Source organism: Diuraphis noxia, unplaced genomic scaffold (genome assembly GCF_037042655.1).
Source record: "Diuraphis noxia isolate RWA-SAM2 unplaced genomic scaffold, SU_Dnox_SAM2 contig0006, whole genome shotgun sequence".
NCBI classification, from domain to species: Eukaryota; Metazoa; Arthropoda; class Insecta; order Hemiptera; family Aphididae; genus Diuraphis; species Diuraphis noxia.
The window spans coordinates 3,585,436-3,611,289 of NW_028301716.1; the positions used below are offsets into that span (position 1 = coordinate 3,585,436).

General features: G+C 31.4%; 2 protein-coding genes across 2 annotated transcripts; one reads left to right on the plus strand and one right to left on the minus strand.

Annotated features, from left to right (window-relative positions):
* Positions 1 to 3,058: 3,058 nt before the first annotated feature.
* Positions 3,059 to 3,670, minus strand: LOC149054645 (uncharacterized). Its single transcript, XM_089230163.1, has 2 exons — positions 3,553 to 3,670; positions 3,059 to 3,471 (listed from the first exon to the last, which is right to left on the minus strand). The coding sequence occupies exons 1-2, from the start codon at positions 3,668 to 3,670 to the stop codon at positions 3,059 to 3,061; spliced, it is 531 nt and encodes a 176-aa protein (XP_089086289.1).
* Positions 3,671 to 22,988: 19,318 nt separating this feature from the next.
* Positions 22,989 to 24,990, plus strand: LOC149054646 (uncharacterized). Its single transcript, XM_089230164.1, has 2 exons — positions 22,989 to 23,053; positions 23,133 to 24,990. Exon 2 carries the CDS (start codon positions 23,146 to 23,148, stop codon positions 24,988 to 24,990), a length of 1,845 nt encoding a protein of 614 aa, XP_089086290.1. The 5' UTR covers positions 22,989 to 23,053; positions 23,133 to 23,145.
* The last annotated feature ends 864 nt before the right edge of the window (positions 24,991 to 25,854 follow it).

The following is a 25,854-nucleotide window of genomic DNA, read 5'->3' on the forward strand; positions in this document are numbered from 1 at the left end:
AAATTCACTTAGAAATCAAATAAATAAAGCCATAACTCACAAAATATAAGGACTATAAAGTACATAATATATTATTTAAACTAAAATAGAATACACAAATAACAGGGATGAATGAGGTATTTTTTTTTTAAGTATAGAAGATAGAATGTTAAAATATTTATAAGTAATAAATTATTATATAATATGCATTTTAAAATAATTTATTAATTTTAATTTTGAATATTAAGCGAAATATTTTGTAACATAAAAGGTAGGTACTTTATTCACAAGTATTATTAATAATAGGGCAAATTGAAACCTACAATCTAGATAAATATTAAAAATACCTAGCTAAATACTTTTTTTTTTTTTTTAATTAGCCATTACAATACTTCTTTTTTTTTTCATAAAATATTAATTTGTTATAAATTAAGTTTAATACCAACATTCATCCCTTCAACTATTTTGATTAGAATAACTTAATCAATACAGCACAAGGTACATTAACATAATATAATTAAAAAAAAAAAAGCTATAAAATTAACTAAAACTATAACTATAAATTAATTTTACAAAATTTTCAGTACATACAAATATTTTCAATGATGATGACATATTGATTTTTGAATTTGAATTTGAATAATCACATCATAGTTATTTAAAATATTAAAATTGATATACTGAAAAATAATTAAAACCTATTATTATTAAATATTAAAATTTATTTAATTAACTTACATTTTAGAATGTTGATTGTAGGTATTATTTGTATTTAGTGCAATATCAATTAATTTGCACTAAAATAAGCACATTGTGAAAATAGAATACGTAAATATTTAAATATTAAATATTCATACATGTGATAATTGGAACACATTGGTTAATTCAATGAAAATGTATCAATTAGTATCAATCATATTCTGTATTATGACCAAAGTTCTGAAACTGTATTAAAACTTAATAATATTAAAAATAAGTACTAGGTTACAAGTTGGATGGTTCAACTTACAGTTAACAACATGGTATTTTACTATTATCTCTAAAAATCCAATTCACAGGTACAAGATAGTTGATGAAAACATATTATTCACTGACCATAACTATTATTACTGGAATGGACCAAATCAATAGTTTATGAAACTACCTACCTATGAAATTAAAATACAATTTAATTTTTATTAATAATATGTAAAAAAAAAAAATAGTATACCTGTAAATTATATCTATATAATATGTATATTGTTAGATTATTTAGTATTATTAATGTATGAATAATTAAGTAATCTATACTTACATACTGGAGCTAATTTTTGTTGACATTAGTATACAATATTTGTTATCACTCTTGGTTTAATAATAACTAATTTAACTAAATTAATTTTATTATAATACTTCATTGTCTAGGTATTTGGTATTCTTTAAAATTTTAATGAGATATTTTTGAAAAACATTAACTTTAAGTTTAGGCCACTTGTGAATTATGCAACCTTGTCACTCTTAATCATTAATGTATAAACACTCATTAAATTGCTTGGCATACAATGCATTCAAAATGGTTTCATGTTCTCTCGAATTATCAGTAAGGTTTTCATTTTGAAGATTACTTTACTTGAGTAGGTAATACATATAATTTATTTGCTGGATGAATAACTGTCAAAATTATTACAGTAATATTGAAGTTCAGCACATATGGAGGTCAGTCATTTTTGAATAATATTCAATGATCATAATATTGTTGTTGTATAATTATAATTGACATTGATATTATATTATTAGTTACTACTTATTACGCACACATTTTACTAAACACATAACTTCGTTAACACCAAAAATTTTCTTGACAAAAATCGAAATATTCGAAATATGAATCACGTGTTCGCATACGTACGTTATATTGTGTTAATACTGTTAATTGTACAATGTAGTAATGTACCATTTGTACCTAATATTGTATTACTGTTTAGTATCATAATTTTTTATTATTCGTGATAACAAATTACATTATTTCTTGGAAAAAAATAATTCAAAATCAATAATCGCTGTAACACTGATAAATAAGAAATCATTTGAATTTAAACAAACTTTAAAAATTGTTTAAAAATTATTGATTCAACCTTAGTAAAATTTTTGAGCACCAACATTTTTCTAAAAATCGGATCTACAAAATAGCTATCTTGATTTTTTTAACTATCAAATAACAAATTTTTTAATTTTTAATTCTACATACTAAATGTTTAAAAAAAAATTGAAAAGTATTTGAAATGTAGCGCAGACGATAATTTACAATTAAAAAAAAAAAAAAGTCAAAAATGTTAAATAGATCAAATGTTATTGCAATTGTCAATTCATCGTGAAACACCCTGTATAATTATATACATATATAAATGTGTATTATTATTAGTTATTTATTGTTTTTAGCTGTAATTGTAGGCATTCCCATTAGCTGGCCAGCACCTTTTGTGCCCTCTACAATTATGTTTTGTTATATGTTTAAATAGTAGGCCGAAAACCGACATTTTGAAATTCATTGAAATCGTATTGTTTTTTATTGATACGATTTTACACAGAAACCTGAAACACCTATCATAATTGTTTTTACCAATATAGTCAATTTATACACCCTAACAGTTACAATAAAGGTTTATAAAGACAATACAATTTTTAAAAATATCCTTATAAGTTAATACATAGAGTAGTTTCATGTCAAAAAAATATTTCAAATTTAGGTGTATATTATTTCCATTTAACTGCTAGAACCTTAAATTCTTGTATTTGATTGAGATTTAACTAAATAGATTAACATAAAAAGAAATAGGTTTCAGGTAACATGGATAATTTATTACAATGTACCAAAACTAAAAATGCCTAGAAAATTTTGCCGCTTAATCAAACTTCGAACCCATCTTCCCAATTTTGAAAATATATTTTTAATTATATTATAGGTATAATAAAAATTATTTTTAAAACACACATAATATAACACTTTACTAATATACCCGTGATAATCTAGGTACTTTTCTGGATAGTTTTTATCTTTAAACATGTCAAAATTTTCTATGTTATTACAATGCACAAGCATTTAATGCATCTTTAAGTACTTTACTTGCATTCGTTTTGGTATTATGGTCAGCTTTTTATTTTTTCGATTGCAATGTTTAGCCTGCACAGTCGTTCTATTGGGCAACTGCCAACTAAACGGATTCCACCATCGCCCAGGTGAATTTTTGGCGACTTTATTACCACAGTTTTTAAGAACCAGAAACGATTGAAAATCTTCTTGAAATCCGTGGTGTAATTGTTCAAATGCCATCCACGCTCCGGCCTCTAATACGGACATTACTTCTAAGTAAGACAAACATTCATCATGATCACTGCATCCGCATAACGCGGCATCCTTAAACAAAAGTTCTGTGACTCCCTTAGCTAATTTTCCTGCTCGTTCTGAAGTCACATAATGATAATATTCATCGTATTTTTTGTCCATAAAAAATTTCACGGGCAAAGGTTGGGTTAATAATGGAGGCAGATAATTCCGCTTTCTAATAGTAAAAAGATTGCCACTATGATTTGGCGCCGTTCTAAGTTGGACGTTCTTACTATGCTCTTTAACGTAGCAATCTACCAATGTCATTACATACTCAGATCCAGCATTTGCTTTTGGGTGATGCAGTACTAGTTCCATGGAAATCATTGGCACATTATTCTAATTAACCTGTTAATTTGCTGTTTGGCGATGATAATACAATAAAATATTGATATTCAAAAACTTCAAATAAAAAAATGATTTAATTCTAAAATAATCAATATTGTAGCAATATAATATTAGTGTTGCGTCCCAACTGACATCGATATATATATAAATATGTATCAACGTAGAAACGAATACTTGATATATTTAGATAATATGATTGTTTATTTTACACCTTATATAATTTAAAAATACAGTAATGGTTAACACAGAGTGGTGAGTCGGTGAGTGACGTTACGACCCGACTCTAAAAATGATAAATAAGATTATTACAGGTTGTACGGCCTACATCCAAGTCATTGGTGGATATCCGGAGAGGCTAGGGAAGCTTAGCTCCCCTGATAAGCAGATATACTCAAAAATGTTGGCCAAATTTAAAAAAAAAAATATTTTTTTCGAACACAGTCTGATCACGATTCAAGGTAATATTAAGTTATTTAGTTATTTTAGGTGGATGACTTTGTATTGAAATGGAGTTTTCGGGAGTTCTATGCTATAAGTATATAATATAACCATATTAACTTACTTATTATGCAAATATAAATTATAAAATAAATGCTAACATTTTTTAGTTAAGACTATTTTATATCTGTTTCAATTTGAAATCGTTTCTTATGAAACGTTATATCTATACTCCATTCACATTAAGAAGAAACCTGGGTGGTGACCATTTTTATTGGGTCGTGGAGAGGAAACACCCCCCTCCACTAAGCCCCTGCGCAACGGCCGCTACAGGTTCCTTCTTAAGAGGACGCTACACATGTATAAATTCGTCCGTAAAAACCGTTTCACGCGGGATAGAACCACTCAGGTTGTAGTGATAGTTAAGATTCCAAATTGATACACAATATAGTTGAGAACATTATCTGTGAAATAGTGATATATCATTTTTATTTTTTTGATATAACTTAAACGAAAAAAGTTCTTATTGTTTCAAAATCTATTATTTTTGTGTTTTCAAACTTGAATAACTTTTTTTGTAGTTCCGATATCGAAAAAATAAAAACGACGTTTCACAGAAAAATGTCTCCTATTTATGTGGTAAAAATGTCATTTCTTAGTTATAACTGTAGCCTTCTCGGTTCTTTCCCGCGCCAAACAGTTTTCACGTTAAGATTTCAATTTTATTAAATATTTTTGGCTGTAATGTGCTGCTACCTACGGTTGTTGCGACATCGAATACGATTTCCCCCTCCACGGTAAACTAAAATTATATTTGTCTGTATCGGCAATCAGCGCAATAATTTCCAGGAATATTTTAGATATTATGAAATAATTTAATTTTGGTAACTATTGCTAATATGTAATTGGTGGTTGATTCTAAAATTAAAATACACACTGATACTGTTATAATATTATATAGGTACTCGTACAATACAAATATAAGCACACTTCCTAATTAGTACATTAGTACATAGCACCTCCCCCCTAAAAAAAAAAGGTTTCTGTCCCCAAGACAGAAATCTTTAAATAGCATTGTAACAGTTACTTCACATATTTTTACATTTACAAGTTTTGGCTTGTGTACAACTTCAAATGTCATATGTTTTACAATTTCTTACAATTTCATAGTTTTACATGCAATGATTATAATGTATATATATCTATATGCTTATCGCATTTACAATGATTAGGTTACAATAATATTAATGTTTTATATAATATGATATATTTTTGGTTAATAGTTATATTAATAATATATTTTTTTTTTCGTTTGTACTTATATAATAATAAAGATTGTGTTAGTAGTACATGTATATTCCATTAATTGTTTATTTATTTGATTAACATAATTGTCCTATAATACTTATAATAATATTTTCCCATAACCATAGTTTACATTTTTTTTTTTTTTTTTTTTTTTCATTTACTTTATACTATGGTCTCATAGTATTTTTTTACATCGTTCTTATGCACGGTGACCTGCTGTCTACCTCGCGCTATTACCACGTTTTCACTATCTAGCACTTCTAGAATTTCATATGGTCCTTTCCATAACGCACTTAATTTATTCTTTTGAGTTTTATCTTTAAGTAATATTAGATCTTTTATCCTTAAGTCCTCACTGTGAACCTTTTTATCATAATGATTTTTAGATTTTATTTTCTTTTGTATTAATCTTTCTCTCGCGATTTTATGTGACTCTTGCATTTTCTGTTTTAGATCGAATACATAATCGTCATAATTATATCTAGGTTCTGGATTACATTTTAATTTTACTGGTATATCTAAATCTCTTCCATATAACAACGCATACGGTTGGTAATTAGTTGCGGTGTATTCTGTCGAGTTATATACGAATAGCGCGTAAGGCAGTAACTGATCCCAATTATTTAAATCTTTATCTACGTAATGTCTTAGATATTCGGCTAAAGTTCTATGTGACCTTCCTAAACTACCGTTGGTTTGTGGATGATAAGGACTTGTATTTATTTTGTTAATCTTTAGTAATTTACATACTTCGGAAAAGATTTTGCTAAGAAAATCAGTGCCCTGATCTGTTAAAATCGTTTGAGGTATTCCATGCACACATACGAACTTAGTAACAAATTCTTTCGTTACCGTATTCGCCGTGTGGTCGTGTAACGGGACTCCCAACGAATATTTTGTCAAATCGTCTTGAAAAGTAAGTATGTACTTGAAACCTGACTCAGTTTCTATTAATGGTCCTACAATGTCCATAAATAATTTTTCGAATGGTTTAGAACTTGTCGTAGTGATTACCATGGGACTTCTATGATGTTTGTTAGTAGTTTTATTCGCCTGACATGAAGCACAACCTTTTATGTAATCTTTTACTTCCTGTTTTAAATTTGGCCAGTTAAATTGCCGTTTAATTTTTTTATGTGTTCTATGTATTCCTGCGTGACCTCCTAGTAAAGAATCGTGAAATTGTTTAAAAATAACTAATTTTTCCTCCTTACTGTATTCTAATTTAGTACAGATTATTATCTCGATGTTTGTGTTACGAAATACATATCGTATCATAGATCGAACTTTTGCCCAATCTAAACCGTCTTTCCGCCCTAACTGGTTCATAGCTAACTTAGTTAATGAATGTTTTTCGCAGAAATATTTTAAATTCAATAATGCGAGATGCATATTTTCATACGTCGCTAATTGCTTTTGTTTACTTTTTGTTATGTTAAGAACCCCTGGTCATATTAGTTAGTATATAATATAGCTAGCGTATAATAATATTGTACAGCGGCGACTGTCTGGAAGGATTGCTGTGACAGCAATTCCAGGCAAGCGCTGGCTATAGGCACGGCTCGTATAGCAAGCCGTGGCAGTTGGATTTTAGAATAGTAAGACAGAACATTGTTATTCTCTTCAGAACATTTTATTGTCAGACCATTTTCTAACTCATTATATTAATTCCATAAATTTATTGTAAGTTTTCTTTTCAAATTAAAATATAGAAAGTAATAATTAATTCGGAAGTGTTTGTTCTTTAATTGTGTGCGGACATCTCAGGATCGTCCGTAACATTTTGGTGGCAGCGGTGGGATACGCCGATTACCAGTATCTCGTTACTACAGACAATAATCGGACTAGACTTTCAGAAGTATATTGGAAGAAAAGTAAAACGAACAATCAGAAAAGTGGAGCCATCTGAAAACAGAACATTATACACAAATCGCGTAAGGTAACATTTAATAATATAAGATATTATAATTTTATAATATTTTATAAGGAGGCGTACATTGACATATATAGTATATACATCTATATGGTGTGTATATATATATGCATACTATAGCGTGTGAACGTGTCCCCGTAAACGCGCGATCAGCAAATTCCCGTTGTGGCGTATTACGTACATACGTCTAAAAAAAAAAAGATATATATATATTGACGACGGGCAGCCGCCGTGGAAGTGACCCTGGCGTACGTTCTGCCGCCGCCGTCGTAGTGGTGACATCAGTGTCGTCGCCGCCGACGTTTGAAAACTGACAACAACACAGTTACTACGATAATACGTTTATCAGAGCCGCCGTGCACCGACGTCGTTGTTTATAAACACGATAGCGCCGCCGTAACGACAGAACATCAAAATATTACGATATATTTACGTAATCTAATCACCGAAGTGAAACCCAATAATTAAAAAATTAGTTATTGGTCCCCGCGCCAGCAGTTTCGGGGCGTAGAACATCGTTCCGGAGCAGTTAAGGTGTCGAAGAGGAAATTCGACGTGTTATTGTTCCGAGATCAATTCGACGCCGTTATCAGAGCATTCAGAACCATACGCAGTCGGACATCGAACATTTCATTTCATTGCATTTCAAAAAAAAAAATTGTGGTGGTCGTGAGTATTTAGCAATAAGTTATTAGCTCTGTTTATAATTAAATATTTTTTTTTTTTACAAACATAGGATAGTTAGTATATACTGTATATTACGTAAACCTATGGTAGGGAAGAAATTTTTTTTTGTGAACACATGTTTCTCAGTGTTTTATTATACTTATTTCTTTTTATTTTCTTCTCTCTCTTTGCGTTATTAGAGTAAACCTTTTATGAAGGTTTCAAGCCCATTTTAATGAGCACAAATTCGGGGAAGGATTCAACCACCAAGGGGGCAGATACGTCCATTTCTGACACCCCTACCCCTACACCAAGGGTGAGTTTGCCTGTAAGGTGCTCAAATCCCGACAATTCCGATTCCGAGCGTCAAGTACACGAACTTTCCGTCGACCATTTATTAATTAGGGAAGCGGATTTGACTGCAGCAACAGATAATCTGTTAGCTAAAGTTAATGAAGAAATTAGTGAAATAGATAAAAGTTTAATTCACGTCGCCCAAGATACCACTTAAACAGAAAATTCAGAAAATTCTCGAGATCCACAACATATTAAAATAAAAACTCAACGGACCAATCAAGAAAAACTTTTAGACTGGTCTGCAGACGACACAGTTGAACCGACCGACCAAGGAATTAAGTTATTTTTAAAACAAAAGCCATTGAAAATTATGGAGGACCAAAACCAACCAACCGTGAGTGGTGCACCTGGACCGCAGTTGATTTCAGACATTTCAAATAATCCAGATTTAAGCAAACTAATTGATCTCAAGATTCAGGAGATCATGAGGACAAGAGGTAGTGCCAGTTCGAGACAAGAAGATTCGATATCAAATAATCAAATAGGACTTCAAGATGCAATAAGGCTACTACCCAAATCATTTGATGGAAAAGATACAGAAAATTTAGAAATTTTCCTTGAAAAATGCGAATTTGTCGTGTCATGTGTAGTGGAATCGGCAATTCCACGATTACTTCAGGCAATCCAAACTAGATTAACAGGGAAAGCAAGGCAGGTAACAAAGTTCAAAACATTCGAGGCATGGGAAGAATTACGGGAAACACTTAAAACCAGTCTTGAACCCCAGCGAACCACACAGCATTTATTTTTAGAATTGTACGCCATCAAACAAAAAAATGGTGAAGATAATCTGACCTACTCGATGAGAGTAGAAGCTCTACAAAACCTTATCATCGAACAGGAAACTGCAGATTTTTCGCCAGAAATTGCTCAGGCGATGGAAATTTCTATTAAGAGACAGGTAATTCAAGTCTTTATGGAAGGCTTGGGGAACCTGAAAGACTACATCAAGGCCAGAAACCCTCTTACTCTAGATAAGGCCATACAAGCCGCCAGAGAGGAAGAGCGGATTAGGATGTCATCTGAAGAAGCGAAGAAACTTTATAAAGGGAACTCGACGACAACAAAAAAGGTGACTGGTTCATGCAACATTTGCGGCAAACCAGGACATTGGGCCCGCGATTGTAGATCGAACAAAAGTAATAATACAAATCAATCAAAAAATTCGAGCACACCACACGGAACCTCAAAAGCCACAGTGAACACGATCACGTGCCAGTACTGTAAAAAACCGGGACATACAAAAGATGTATGCCGGAAATTAAAGTATGTTACCGAAAAAAGGAACGAAGCAGCAAAAGCCGAGACTTCGGAAAACCAAAATCAACCGGGCGCTTCCGGCGGACGCCCGGTAGGAAGCATAAAAAGCGCCGCCATAACATTCCCAGAATCTTTACATTAAAGTCAAATTTAACAGATAATACTTTTACATGCAGAACCTCTCAGACAATTAACCCTAATGCTAAATTTTTACTGGATTCAGGAAGTGATCTTAATCTAATCAAAATTGGTTCACTTTTGGATCAAGTAATGGTATATGAAGATACCGTTTACTATTTAAAAGGCATCAACGAACAGTTAGTACCAACCTTAGGACGGACGACTATAAGTATTCAAATTGGAGAGCGTATGATGCAAGCAGAATTTCAAGTAGTACATTCTAAGTTTCCCATTACACAAGAAGGAATTTTAGGAAAACCCTTCATAATAGGGAACCAAACAATCATTAATTATCAAACTAACGAGTTAATAGTACCAGATACCAGTGACATGAAAATCCAAGCTCGTACAGAAACTTTAATCGCTATACCTGTCACAGAATATCAAGAAGGTGAAACACTTTTAATCCCAGCTCAAAAGATTGCAGAGTCTATCATATGTAGCAATACGGTCAACCAAGTGCACCAGAATCAAATATTAGTAGCGGTCATTAATCCCACGGAATCTTCAGTTGATCTTACTCAAGCACAAACGAAATCCATATCTATTTATAAGTTTGATGAAGTTAATGTTTATACAACTCAGAACCTCCCAGGAACTTCCAGTGGAAAAAACCGTTTAGAAGCCCTAAGAGAGAAACTAAATTTGGATCATCTAAACCAAGAAGAAAGGGAATCTCTTATGCCAATATGCGAGGAATACTCAAATATCTTCCAATTAGATGGAGATAAACTAACTTGCACCGACCAGATTTATCATGAAATTAAAACAAGTGGAGCCGCACAACCGATTAATGTACGTCCATATCGGTTGCCTTTTAAGCACAGACAAGAAATCGATAGACAAATTCAGAAACTTGAAGAGGACAAAATTATTGCTCCAAGCAAAAGCCCTTGGAATGCACCATTACTCGTAGTTCCAAAGAAGCCCGATGAAAACGGTGTAGTGAAGTATCGCGTGTGCGTAGATTTCAGAAAATTAAACCAAATATCAACGGGAGACGCTTACCCTTTACCGAACATCACAGAAATCTTGGACCAATTAGGAAAGTCTAAGTACTATACTACGTTGGACTTGGCCCAAGGTTATCATCAAGTCAAAATGCACCCAGACCATTGCCATAAAACCGCCTTCTCTACGGACAAAGGTCATTTTGAATTTTTAAGAGTTCCATTCGGGTTGAAAGGGGCTACAGCCACATTTCAACGTCTAATGAATTCCGTATTAACGGGATTGAATGGGATCAAAGCATTTTTTTACTTGGACGACATCATAATCTATGCCCTTAACCTTGAAGACCATTCAAGGAAATTAAGAGAAGTATTCGACAGATTAAGAGAATCAAACCTCAAACTCCAACCATCCAAGTGTTCATTCATGCGAAAAGAAGTGAACTATTTAGGTCATGTCATAACCGAAAAGGGAGTAAGGCCAAACCCACAGAAGATTGATTGCGTAGTAAAATTTCCAACGCCAACAAACGCTAAGGAAATCAAATCATTTTTGGGACTGTCCGGTTATTACCGACGTTTCGTTCCAAATTATGGGCAAATTGCAAAACCGCTTACGTCGTTATTGAAAAAGGATGTTCCATTTTATTGGTCGGACCTTTGCCAAGAAGCGTTTGACAAATTAAAAGCTATTCTTACAAAAGAACCTCTCCTAAAATACCCTGATTTTGAACAACCATTTAACCTCACATGCGATGCCAGCAATTTTGCAATTGGCTGCATATTATCTCAAGGACCAATTGGGAAGGATCCACCAATAGCTTATGCATCGCGTACTCTTAACAAAGCAAAGCAAAATTACAATACAACGGAGAAAGAACTTTGTGCAATAGTATGGGGAGTTAAACAATACCGACCGTACTTATATGGGCAGAAATTCAACATTATTACAGACCATCGAGCGTTAAGCTGGCTTTTCAACGTAAAGGACCCCGGGTCCCGACTAATCCGATGGAGGTTGAAATTGGAGGAATACGAGTATGAAATCCATTATAAGCCAGGCGCTAACAACACCAACGCGGACGCATTAAGTCGAATCAGAACTGTCACGACTAGATCCAAAACTAAGTCAGAACTTTTAAGACTAGACGATAGCTCAACGTCTACAAATGATTTCGACAGAATTGAAAACACAGAATCACCTGAAATCTCAAACCCTTCGGAACCTCTAAGCAATACAGAACCTTCAGATGATTACCAACTTTTTCTCAATACCGAAGCTAAACCTACTACCAATGTAATTGAGCTAACAGGAAATATCTTCGATTCAGAACCTACTACATCAATAGCACAATGTGTTTCTGCCGATTTCAGTATGTCTCGAGGTATCGCTCTTCAAATGAGACGGAAGTTTGGACATGTGAACCAATTGCGACAAGAACAAAAATCAGTTACGGAAGTAGCTGTAATTCAGTTAGAACAACGAACAATATTCTATTTAATAACGAAAGAGCGTCACTGGCAAAAGTCTACATACAAATCAATCTATATTTGTTTACAGAAGCTCAAAGAATTGTGTATGGATTTAAAAATAACCAATCTCGCGTGTCCAAGAATGGGAAGTGAATCAGACGGACTACAATGGGAGATTATCCGAAACATGCTTCGAAATACCTTTAGGAATTCGAACATCAAAGTCTGTGTCTACACCAGAGAGCAGTTAACAGAAGATCAGAAAATACAGAAAATAAGAGAATTACATGAAAACCCTCTAGGAGGACATCATGGATTAACCAGAACGTTCAATAAGTTGTATGAAGAACATAATTGGAAGGGTATGAGAAAACAAATCAAACAATTCATAAGACATTGTCCGGATTGCCAAAAGAATAAAACAGCAACAAGAACACCAAAAGAGCCTATGGTGATTACCAGTACAGCTACCAGAGCCTTCGAAAAGATATTCCTAGATGTCGTCGGACCATTACCCCGTACACATAGTGGGAATTCTTTCATTTTAACGTTACAGGACGACCTCACTAAATTCGCATGGGCTTCCCCCATGGAGAATCATGAAGCAAATACGGTAGCACAACATTTTGTGACCAAATTCGTATGCTTACATGGAATACCGCAAAGTCTAGTGACGGACTGTGGTACGGAGTTCTTAAGCAACGTTTTTAAAGAGGTGTGTAAACTCCTCAAAATCCGGCAGACGTCGACTACACCTTATCACCCTCAGAGCAATGGCAGTCTCGAAAGAAGTCATCGCTCTCTAGCAGAATATTTACGAAACTTTATCGGAAAGGATCAACTAAACTGGGATACAAGAATCCCGTATGCGATGTTTTGCCACAACTCCACTGTTCATTCAGCTACGAAATTCCAGCCGTATCATTTGGTTTATGGAAATTCTGTAAAAATCCCCACATCTCTCACTAACGAACCAGAACCTCAATACAATTATAATGACTATCAATATGAAGTCAAAAGACAAATGCAAGAAGCTCAGGCTTTGGCAAGAAGCAATTTGCTGGAAGCAAAGAGTAAGTCAAAAGAACAGTATGACAAAACAGCGAAACATCAAAGTTTTGAAGTAGGACAGAAGGTTTTACTGCAAGAAAAAGCCCCAAAGAACAAACTGGCCCCGAAGTGGTTAGGTCCGTATGAAATTTTGGATGTAAACCCCACAAATAAGAATGTAACCATAAAAAAAAGTAACAAGAAAAACCAGACCATTCATCAGAATTTACTGAAGTTATTTCATGAAAAAAAAAATAAACCAGAAAATTAATTTGTTCTAGGAAACTCATTATGGCGTTCTTTGGAGTTTTCAAGAAAAATACATCAATTCCGAAAATTATAATCCTGATAATGTGGATATGGGATAGTACATCAGAAGCTCAAAAAAATTATAACATAACTACCTTCCCGGACCACAAAGGACTCTATTACGAATCTCATGGAATGATCAAAACTTCTTACACTGCATGGAACTTGGTAACGTATGTGGACATTAAAATCTTGACCACAAATTATGATAAGTTGATGACCCAGTATATTGAAATAGAGACAATTTGTAAGCAAATGATAGCAAACTTTTGTAATGCAGAAATAGAAAACATTTGTAATCAATTCCTTCACCAATTTTCTACTACAACCCGACCATATTTGTATGAAATCCAAATAAATCGTCGTAACGCAATGTTATCGATAGAGCATAACTCAAACAATGAAATTCGAAATCGCCGAGGATTGGGAGGCACCTTCAAGCGCCTGATCAACGTTTTGTATGGTGTATACTCGAAAATCGACACCGAATTCATTTTTAACCAAATCTTAGAATTAACCAAAAACAAAATTCGAAATATTAATTTAGTCAAAGAAAAAACAAGAGTTGTACAAGCAGAAATATATTGGACGCGAACCATACTTTGCAGGAAGTCACAGAGCATCATCAGAAACTTGAAAATAACTTACGGTATTTACAAGGACTGACTAAGGAAAGTATCGTTAATATTAACAGATTAGAATTCAAAAATAAGCTGTTAGAACAAGCCTTTTTATTTGAGGTAACTCTAAATCAATATGCTTACGAAACACAGAATCTTATTGCCATTATAAATGCAGCACTAGATGGCAAAATCCACACTAGCGTAATTACCCCCAGAAAATTGATACAAGAATTAAAAGAAATTAAAATCAACTTACCCATGGGAAATAGCCTCCCTATAGAACTAATACCTGAGTCCATGCCAAACCTTTTCAAAATCTCTGAAAAAACGATTTTTGTGCAAGACGAGTACTTAATATTCTCTATTGAGATACCTTTAGTTGCAAGTAAAGTATTTAATGTGTATCGACTCATTTCATTACCAATTCTATATTCTACCAATACAGTAATTTTAATCGAACCAGAAGTTGAATATTTGGTAATTAACAATGATAACGAGGAATTTTTCACTATAACAGGGAAACAGTGGGAAGCATGTGTAAATTTAGGAACCTATAAATTATGTAAAGGTGGTCAAACATTTCACCGCCGCTCGAGATCAAACCTTTGTGAAGTAGCACTTTTAGCATATCAGACAATCCCAGAAACTTGTAAAATAAAATTGGTAACATTAACAACACCCATTTGGGATAAGTTAATAGATTCCAATGCATGGTTATTTTATACACAACCAACTTTAGTAACTATCAAGTGTGTGGAACCCCCACAAATAGTAACGTTAGAGATCTCAGGCGTAGGAAGGTTGACTACCTCCCAGGATTGTGAAATCCATACAGATTATTCCATTATATTTCCGACAAGTAGATCTAATAGAAGTATCTATACAGATTTAATCCCGGAGAATAAAAAACATGAAGTATTATTATCAGAAAGTCTTAAAAATATAATTCCTCAGAACCTAAAAGACACAAGTATCATACACGATTTCAATTCTATTGCCAAAAGGTTAGTAGAAATAAGTAAATTACAAAAGGTGACAACAGACCATTTAATAATATTTCAAATGGAATTTCATATGGTACTTGTGTATATTTTAATAATAACTGTAATATCTGTAGCTAGTGGATTAGCTATTAAGTTTAGAAATAGAATAATTAGAATGTATTCTCCGGATATACCGAATATTTTAACATTGAATAATCAATAAGTAGATATTATAAGCATAAAATTTAGTTGTTAACACATATTGTACGGAACATTTGTAACCATTAGGTCCCTAAGTTCCATTTAAGTTGGGGGGTGTTAAGAACCCCTGGTCATATTAGTTAGTATATAATATAGCTAGCGTATAATAATATTGTACAGCGGCGACTGTCTGGAAGGATTGCTGTGACAGCAATTCCAGGCAAGCGCTGGCTATAGGCACGGCTCGTATAGCAAGCCGTGGCAGTTGGATTTTAGAATAGTAAGACAGAACATTGTTATTCTCTTCAGAACATTTTATTGTCAGACCATTTTCTAACTCATTATATTAATTCCATAAATTTATTGTAAGTTTTATTTTCAAATTAAAATATAGAAAGTAATAATTAGTTCGGAAGTGTTTGTTCTTTAATTGTGTGCGGACATCTCAGGATCGTCCGTAACAGTTATCAAAAATATTATATATCTATCGTCCGTTTTAAATTTTACAACGCCCCCAATATCCTTATTCGATTTTAGCGTTTTATCCTTTCCGAATCTTTGTTTTAGTTCGTAATTTATTCCTGACCTAAAATTATAATACTTTTCTATTTCTGACACTATATTGTATTCATTTGGTGACTCTATTAGTTCACCGTGTACCTCTTTCACGTTTCTATTGGTTATTATCATAGTTCCCGATTTTTCAAGAAAGTTTGCGTAACTTTCATCTTTTATTTCTTTAATATTATACATCCGACTTAACGCGTCTAAATTCGCGTTTTGTACACCTGGTTTATACCTAATTTCATATGTATATTGTTCCAATTCGATTCTCCACCTTGCTAATTTAGATAAAGGATCTTTTAAGTTAAACAACCAAGATAATGGTCGATGATCTGTAAGAATCGTGAACTTTCTACCGTAGAGATATGGTCTGAAATGTTTAACCCCAAATATAATTGCTAAACATTCTAATTCCGTTGTTGAATAATTCGCTTCCGACTGACTCAACGTACTAGATGCGTATGATATAGGTAGATCGCTCCCTATCTTTCCTTGTAATAATATTGCTCCTAGCGCTTTCCCACTCGCGTCGGTCGTAAGTATAAATTCTTTCGTAAAATCTGGGTATTGCAAAATTGGTTCTGAACAAAGTAATGTCTTTAATTTATCAAACGCTTGTTGACAATCATCGTCCCAATCGAACTTTACATCTTTCTTTAATAACCTAGTCATCGGTCTAGCTATCGAACTATAATTTTCTATAAACTTCCGGTAATATCCACTAAGTCCTAGAAAACTTTTTATTTGTTTTACATTCTTTGGTATTGGAAAATCTAGAACTGCAGTAACTTTCTTTGGGTCTGGTTTAATTCCATGTTCCGAAATTATATGTCCTAGGAACAGGCATTCTCGTTTTAGAAATTCACATTTGTCTGGTTCTATTTTTAGATTATGTATACGTAATCTTTCGAATACGCTAATTAATTTATTGTTATGGTCACTTAAGTTTTTCGCGTATATTATTATGTCATCTAAATAAACTAAACACTTTACTCCAATTAGTCCCGATAAAACGTTTGCCATCATACGTGCGAACGTACTGGGTGCTGACGCCAATCCCATCACTAATCGCTTAAAATGGTAATGACCTTGACCTGTTGAAAAGGCCGTAAGCTCTCTAGAATCTTTTGCTAAAGGTACCTGATGGTATCCCGCTCGAAGGTCGAGTAGAGTGAAAAGCTGACATTGACCTAGTTGGTCTAGAATCTCTGTGATATTCGGTAAAGGGTGGAATTCGTTTAAGGTAACATTATTTAATGCCCTGAAATCTATAACTACTCGAAACTTTTCCTTCCCTGACGCGTCTGCCTTCTTTTTCACTAATAAGAGTGGTGCGTTAAACGGACTCATACTCCGTTCTATGATATCGTTTTCTTCCATTTTCGATAGTTCTGCCTCAATTATAGGTAACTGCGCATGCGGTAGCCTATATGGTTTCCGATGAACTGGGGCTTGGTCAACAGGTAATTTGATTACGTGTTCCGCCGCCGTTCTCATAGTTAAATAATCGTTCTCTAAATAAAATATGTCGGCATATTGCTCACAAATTTTTATTATCGTTTCGCGTTCTTCTGTATTTAAATGGTCGCTCCTAATAAGACTTTTTATTTTATCTACACGTGCATTATCATGAACTATATTTTTTATTTCGTGATTATCTGTATCCACGTCGTATTCATTATATGATATTTTATTAATCTGAGCTACTTTCACTTCCTGTGTTACTTCTGATATGTTTAATACACTAACTGTAATCTTGCCATTTTTAACCGTATTATATATATTTGCGCAATACACATCCTCTGATAATTGTTGTTTATTTAATAAAATATTTTTATTTTCCATATCGGGATCTGCAATCGGTATGCAAACCACCATTTCCGTTCGCGGTTTTATTCTGAAACATATTTTATTTTCGTTAAAGTAATTTTTATCTTTTATTGTTAATATACTATTTGCGATATCGATCATAGCGTTATTTTCTATCAGAAATTTCTGTCCCAGTATTCCGTCTTTATCGACCGGAAACTGTTTATCTACTACAAAAAAGTCAGTTTTAAATTCGTTTTTATCTATTATTAATTTAATTATTGTACGTCCAATTGTAGGAACTATTTTTTCGTTTATGCCTTTTAGATAAATCTTTTCATTTTCATTTATTATCGTGTTACCAGCTAATTTATTTATTTTTATTAAATTTAAATCGCTACCCGTGTCTAAAAGTAATTGAACATTTTCTGTATTAAAACTAGGTGATTGTAACATTATATTATTTTGAATTATAGCTGTTGAAATGCGTAAGCATCGCTCTGTGAGGGTTCTGAATCGATTATTTGATGTACCAATCTCACCCCACTCGAGGTTGGCATCAGAGCGTTTCCCGACGAATTTGCGTTATTCCTATCGTTTCGCTGTTTTGTGTAACAACTCGAAATTTCGTGTCCTCTTTTATTGCAATATGTGCAACTCAGACACTCAGTGTTTCCACGTTATTATTACTATTGTTGTTTCTACGCGGATTGAAATTTGGAATTTGTTGTCTGTTCATATTAATGTTTGGTCTCAGATTTTGACCTACCTGCCTACAGTCTCGTGCGAAATGATTTGTGCCGCCACAGATATAACATCCTGCGTTATTTGGCGATATCCTGTTTTGATTATTATTACGCTGATTAAAATTGCTCTGGTTTTGTCTTCCGTTATTATATCCGTTCCGTATAAATTTTTATCAAATGCATTATTATATACGTTATTATTAGTTCGCCTATTAGAATCGTTAAACCCGTTGTGATAATTATTGTATCTATTATTTCCGCGATTAAAATTTTGTTTGTTACTATTATTATCATTTCCTTGTTTCCTAAACTTATTTTCAAGTACATTTCCCCCGTTTAAATCTTGTCGTTCCAAGTTTTTCCGTAATTTTTCTACATCTAAATTAGCGTTATATTCGGTTTCTTCGTCTTTCGCTACCTGCATAGCATCCTCTAAAGTTTTTGGATCCCTAGCTTTTAGTGCAAGATTTAAATGTTTCGGTAACCCATTAACAAAAATTATTAATGCCTGATTTTTAAGTTGACTTTTATAGATTTTGGCTTCGGCTTCATTTAATTTCTATGTTGCAATTGCACATAATTTATAATAAATTTCCTCGATTCGACTCGCGTACTCCGCGACGCACCCGTTTTCTTTCATACGCGCAAAGTGTAACCCTAAAGTCAGTGTCCTCTCAGATGACTTATGTTCAAAAGCTCCCTTTAAAATTGACTTTATACTATTCCATGTACTAGTCTCGTGGTATTTACATGCTTCTTAAGCATTTCCGGCTAACTTCGAATTTATTACTTTAACTAACAAGTCTAATTTATCCTTATCTACTGCTTTTACAACAATATCACACATATTAATAAATTCCGCGACATTATTAGCACCCGTACATATTGGTATAAGGGACGTAGCTTTATCGAATTCCATTTCTAGTGTAGCGTTACTAACTTTTCTGGTTCGTTTTAAAATACTAAAATCGAAAATTTGCAGATACGTGATGTTACTGTTAGGGTAACGATATAATAATAATAATATAATAATCTTAATATAAATGGCATACGCTAGATATATATATATGTAATAATAATAATAATAATAATAATAATAATACGGAACAAATTATTTAAAAAAATATTCACTTTAACCGTCGTCGACGACCGTCGACAACGAAGTACGAAAAGAGAGAATGAGAGAATAGATGCGCGAGAGAGCGAACGGCGGCAACGGAAAAGAACGGGAAGCGTTGTGATTGGTCGTCATGGAAGAAACGCGAAGTACAGGCAGCGCCCCAAGTGAGATTTGTCGGCGATCTTAGCGTTTGGTAATAATACCTAATTTAATATAACCAGTGTATTAATCATTTTATATACATATATATATATATATATATATATATATATATATGTATGTATACAGTATACAATATGACCAATGTTTAAAAATTTTGAATAATACTTTAGATTTTATTTTTTTATATATTTAAATATAATTATTTTTTATATATTTGACCAATAATGTGTAAACAATTTTTAAATAATACCTAATTTAATACTTTAATTTTAATTGTTATATGTTTAATTATTGTAATTTGACTTTTTTTTCCGTGGCTTATTTTTCCGTGGATTTTTTTTGTTGGCTTTTTTATACAATAGGTACATAATATTATAATGTTTTAATATCATCCGTTATCAGTGATTAAACACTAGCGTCCAGCAGCAACTGTCATTGTTGATATCAGTTGTTATTATGTAGGTATTATATTATAGGCGATGATAGGCGAAGTGAAGGTGGGTGGTTAAATGCGCCGTGACACGTTTCAATATTTCGCCAGCCGTGGTTAAACTGTGATTAAAATCATGATACTAGATAGTAGATTAGACATATGAAATTAGACCTCCGAATCGATGTTATCATTTTGTTGTTATAAAAAAAAAAAATTATCTGAATTTCAATATAATTTAACAACAGTAATAAATAATAAGCATGGTCTTTAGATTTAGAATTATAAGTAAAAAGTAAATATTAAATAAAGCCATAAAGCTTATAATAATAATATAATATACTTTCTTAATTATAAACCAAATTATTGTGCAATAAATTTTTGTGAAATGAATATTATGAATGTTATGATTCATATATAATTATTTTGACAAGCAAATACTACATAGTATACCCTTATTAAACTTAAAAAAAACTAGATGTGTACATGAGGCAATAAGTACCTATAATTTTATTTTAAATCAAAATTAAATAAATGATTTGTGCTTCTATAAAAAACCTTTAAAAAAAAAATAAAATGTGTACCTATTACATATAGAAACCTTTAAAAAAAACAAAATGTAGGTATACTGTTACAAAAGCCTATCAAAAAAAAAAAGATGTACTATTGCATAAGGTAATAAGTAAATTAAAAAAAAAATTTATTTTAAATTACAATTTAAAAAAATTATTTGTTCTACTTTTTTGCTAGGTAGTCAGTCTACTACGTTTTTCTGTTACAATTTGCCCACTCTTTGAAAATACACGCTCACTTGGGACTGATGAAGTTTGAAAACATAATCGTCGTATCATTATTTCAAATAATGTCGAATAAATGTTTTTATTTTTGTTCCACCACTTAAGCGAATCTTGAGTTCTTGAAATCAATGGCTCCTGGAGGTATTTGTCAACTTCAGTTATGATTAAAGCTGTAGGGTCTCGAGACTGAATTATTTCACTTACTTCCGAGTCAAATTTATTCCAAATAGAATCTTAATTGTTAATTTCAACACTAATCGGTTCTGACAAAGCTGGTACATGTAATGTATTATTTTGTTTTATAAGTTGTTGTCTTAAAATTAATTTTCCTTTGTTCAAAATTGACCTTTTTACTTTTTGGAAAGCAAAGTTGTTTTGAAAGCTATATTTTTTAAATCGAGGATCCAAAAAGGTCGCCTCTGCTAACAAAATCTGTTTTTCTACTTGAATAAATCTATTGTTAACTTGTTCAGATAATTTATCAATAAAATTTTTCATATCAGGGAGTGTTTGATGTTGTGATTTTAGTTTGTTACAATAATTACACAATGCCTGGCTAAATAGAACTGTTTTGGATATGGTTACACTTTTTTCACTACTCATCTCGAAGGTGATTTCATTGAACCGTTTTAATATATCACACGACTTACACTGAAAAAAATAAGTAGGTAAAAATAAAGAAAACTTGGGTCAATTTAACAATATCTTTGTTACTCCTGAGCTGACAAAGAAATTGTCATTCCTACATCATAAACATTGTTAAATTAACAATAAGAATAAAACTACAATTCTCCTGATTCATATAACAAATACTTTGTTAAATCTACATTAACCATGTTGTTAATAATATGTATTGATAAAATTAATTCAACAATAAAATTTGTTGATACCAACATTAATAATGTTAAATAAACCATAGACATTTATTAAATTAAATTAAATCGTCTGTTAATATTATAATTTGATTTGTATGTTCTACTAAGTTTTTTGTTGTTATTAATATCACCTATACACTTGGTAAAAATAGATTAACCGATATATTTCTTTTCTTTTCTTTATTTTTTTTATAGCAATACATTTATTACTTGTATAAACAAATTAAAAATTAAAATGTTCTAACAAAATAAAAATCAACAAGTTAAATATTATCTTTTAAATTTATTCAAATAATATTGATAAAATATATTATTATAAACTATTTTAACAAAATAATATTTAATATAAGGAACATAAATATTAAAACATATGTATTATATGTAGGAGCCTTTTACCACAATAGTTTAAAAAAATATTACATTAAGTATTATACATAATAAATAATAATTAATACAAAATATATACAAGCAATAAGAGAATATTAATTAAAACAAGAATATAATAATAATAGTTTTTAAATTGATTCAAATCATGTTGCTTAAGTATACAAAATCATTAACTATTAACAAAATAATATTTAATATAAGGAACATAAATATTAAAATATATGTATTATATGTAGGAGCCTTCTACCACAATAGTTTAAAAAAATATTGCATTAAGTACTATACGTAATAAATAATAATTAATACGAAATATATACAAGCAATAAGAGAATATTAATTAAAACAAGAATATAATAATAATAGTTTTAAATTGATTCAAATCATGTTGCTTAAGTATACAAAATCATTAACTATTACCGTCAAATGGGGTGAATAGAAACAGTGTGGTGAATAGAAACAAAAAGTGATAAAGTTATATTCGGTCTTGTGGTTTTTAGGAAAATTGGTTTAGGACACTTTTTTCTTTATCAAACTCAAGTGAATGTAAACGATATTACACCTAATCTGTTATAAAGATAAAATTATTTACTAATGCATTGATAACACGGTGATCTTCTGACACAAGTTTGTTATCAGTTATAACACGTGATAATACAAATATTTTTTTCTGTATGATAAAATCGATTGATTATTATTATTTTTTTTTTTAAATGTCCGTTGACTTCTACAATTTAATAATTCGTAAGTATACATTTTTTATTTGTTACAAGTTTTATTTTATTAATTTATAATTAAAAAATTGTTTTTTTGGGGTGTATAGAAACAACGTAAAAATGCCACGAATTTATAAACCAGATCCTCGAAGCAAAAAGTGTATGAAACCAAATCAAAATGATCTCAAAAATGCTATTATGGCAATTAAAAGTAAACAGGTAACATACCGGGAAGCTCAGGAAATATATGGCATACATTATTCTGTACTCTACCGTCATGTTAAAAATTCTAATTTAAAAAAACAAGGGGGCCAAACGGCTTTATCAGTGTCTGAAGAAAACATTATAATTGATCGTATACTTCTAAGTGCAGAATGGGGATTTCCTCTTGATCAATATGATCTAAGATGTTTAGTCAAAGGGTACTTAGATCGCCGAGGAAAAAAAGTAAAACAATTTGGCCGTAATAACATGCCTGGTAAAGAATGGGCCATTAGTTTTGTGACTAGGCATAAAGACGTTTTATCTTTACGTCTGTGCCAAAATATAAAGCGTTGTAGAGCAGCCATTTCAAGAGAAACTATTAACAATTATTTTGATAACCTAGCTATTTCATTAGAGGGAGTTTCACCTGAATATATAATTAACTACGATGAAACAAATTTAACGGATGATCCAGGTAGAAAAAAAATCTTAACCAAACGAGGCTGTAAATATCCTGAAAGGATAATGAATAGTACCAAAACCTCAATTTCTATAATGTTTGCTGCTTCTGGCAATGGAACTGTACTTCCTCCTTATACAGTTTACAAATCAAAGCATATGCATGATTCATGGAGAATAGGTGGTCCAAAGGGTGCCAGATTTAATAGAAGTCCATCTGGTTGGTTTGACAGCATGTGTTTTGATGATTGGGTCAAGAGTATAGCACTACCATATTGTAATAAATTGGGTACAGGAAAAAAAATATTGATTGGTGATAATCTGTCAAGTCATTTGTCAACAGAGTCAATCAAGATATGTCATGAAAATAACATACAATTTGTTTTTTTGCCAACTAACTCTACACATTTAACTCAGCCTTTAGACGTGGCCTTTTTCAGACCTCTGAAAATTCATTGGAGGAAAATCCTTGAAGATTGGAAGATGGGAGAAGGTAAAGAAGACACTTCTATTCCAAAAGACAAGTTTCCCAGACTGTTAAAAAAACTTTGTTTAAAAATAAATGAAAATGGATGTGAAAATGTTATGGCTGGATTTAAAAAATGTGGTATTGTTCCACTAAACAGAGATCAAGTGCTTGATATGCTCCCTGACTCTAGAAATTATTCTGAAAATTCAACAGCAGATACTTCATCTCAAAGTGCCATTGATGAAAGCTTAAAAAAGTTTTTAGAATTAATGAGACCGTCAGATCAAAAACAACAGAGACGAAAAAGGACAAAATTAAATGTTGAACCAGGAATGAGCGTAGAAACTATTACATCTGAAAATGAAGATGACCCAGAATTAGTTAAAGAAGTTGAAGATATGGAAGAAGACAAAGAAAAAAGTTTTAGTGATACTAATAGCAGTATTTCTGAAGTCGCTTCAGTTGAAAAACCTGCATTCGTTAAAATGCATGGAAAAATATTTCAAAATGTGTATCCAATAAAAAGCAAATCTGAAATTTTAACAGATGATTGGTTTGTTATTAGTTTTCAAATAAATACTAAACAACCTTCTTCTAGTAAAATATGTTATAAATATTATGTTGGTCAAGTAATTGAGAAAAATGGTGACATTTATAAAGGTACATTTCTCAGAGGAAAATCTACTAGGGAAGACAATGGTTTCATTTATTGTTTTCCTAATGTAAAAGATCAGTGTGAGTTTGAGTGTCATCAAGTTGTTGGTAGGCTAGATAAACCAACAGCTTACAAACGTGGTTTATTAAAGTTCCAATTGGACTTTAAGACTTTATAAATGTTCCTAATTAAATATTAAAGTTTATATTTGTTAAATTGTGTAGGCACTAGGTAAATTGTTTGCACCTAATTCTTAGTTTTTAATTTTAATTCTAAGACTGATCAGAAAAGTATCTTTGTTAAATTGTTTAAATTGTTTATTGTAACCTACAGTATTTACCTACAATAAAGAAACTGTGATAAGTGAACAGAAAAGTATCTGTGTTAAATTGTTAAATTGTATCAAATGCATACTTATTGTTATATTGTAACCTATAGTATTTACCTACAGTAAAGAAACTGTGATAACTACCAAACTAATTAATTAAGTGTTGAATATCTAATAAATATTTTTAAAAATTTAATTATTTGTTTTTATTCACCTTACATGAGTTTAAATCGAAAAAGTTGGTAAAAACCAATATATGTTTCTTTTCACCCCACTCGGCAGGTGAATAGAAACAAAGCACTTAAAAAAATATATAAAATCAATCTTTAAATATAAAATGTTATCAATGATACTATATTAAAGTACTCACAGAGACCCATATTTTAAAGTATTGCTCATTATTCTATGTTAAATATTTAAGATGCTACAAGCTTTAGAAGTTTGAAACTGTTTCTATTCACCCCATTTGACGGTAACAAAATAATATTTAATATAAGGAACATAAATATTAAAATATATGTATTATATGTAGGAGCCTTCTACCACAATAGTTTAAAAAAATATTGCATTAAGTATTATAAGTAATAAATAATAATTAATACAAAATATATACGAGTAATGAGAGCATATTTTAAACAAGAATAAAATAATAACGATTAAAAAAGATATAGAAATATGTAAAAACAGAACTTGAAATATATTTTATTTATTTAG

What these genes read in the sequence shown, in the direction of transcription:
- LOC149054645 (XM_089230163.1), bottom strand. Translation starts at nt 3,670, where the DNA reads ATGATTTCCATGGAACTAGTACTGCATCACCCAAAAGCAAATGCTGGA. An exon ending in GAACGTCCAACTTAGAACGG is followed by an intron (nt 3,472 to 3,552) that starts CGCCAAATCATA and finishes CTTTGCCCGTGA; the next exon opens with AATTTTTTATGGACAAAAAA.
- LOC149054646 (XM_089230164.1), top strand. Translation starts at nt 23,146, where the DNA reads ATGCCACGAATTTATAAACCAGATCCTCGAAGCAAAAAGTGTATGAAA.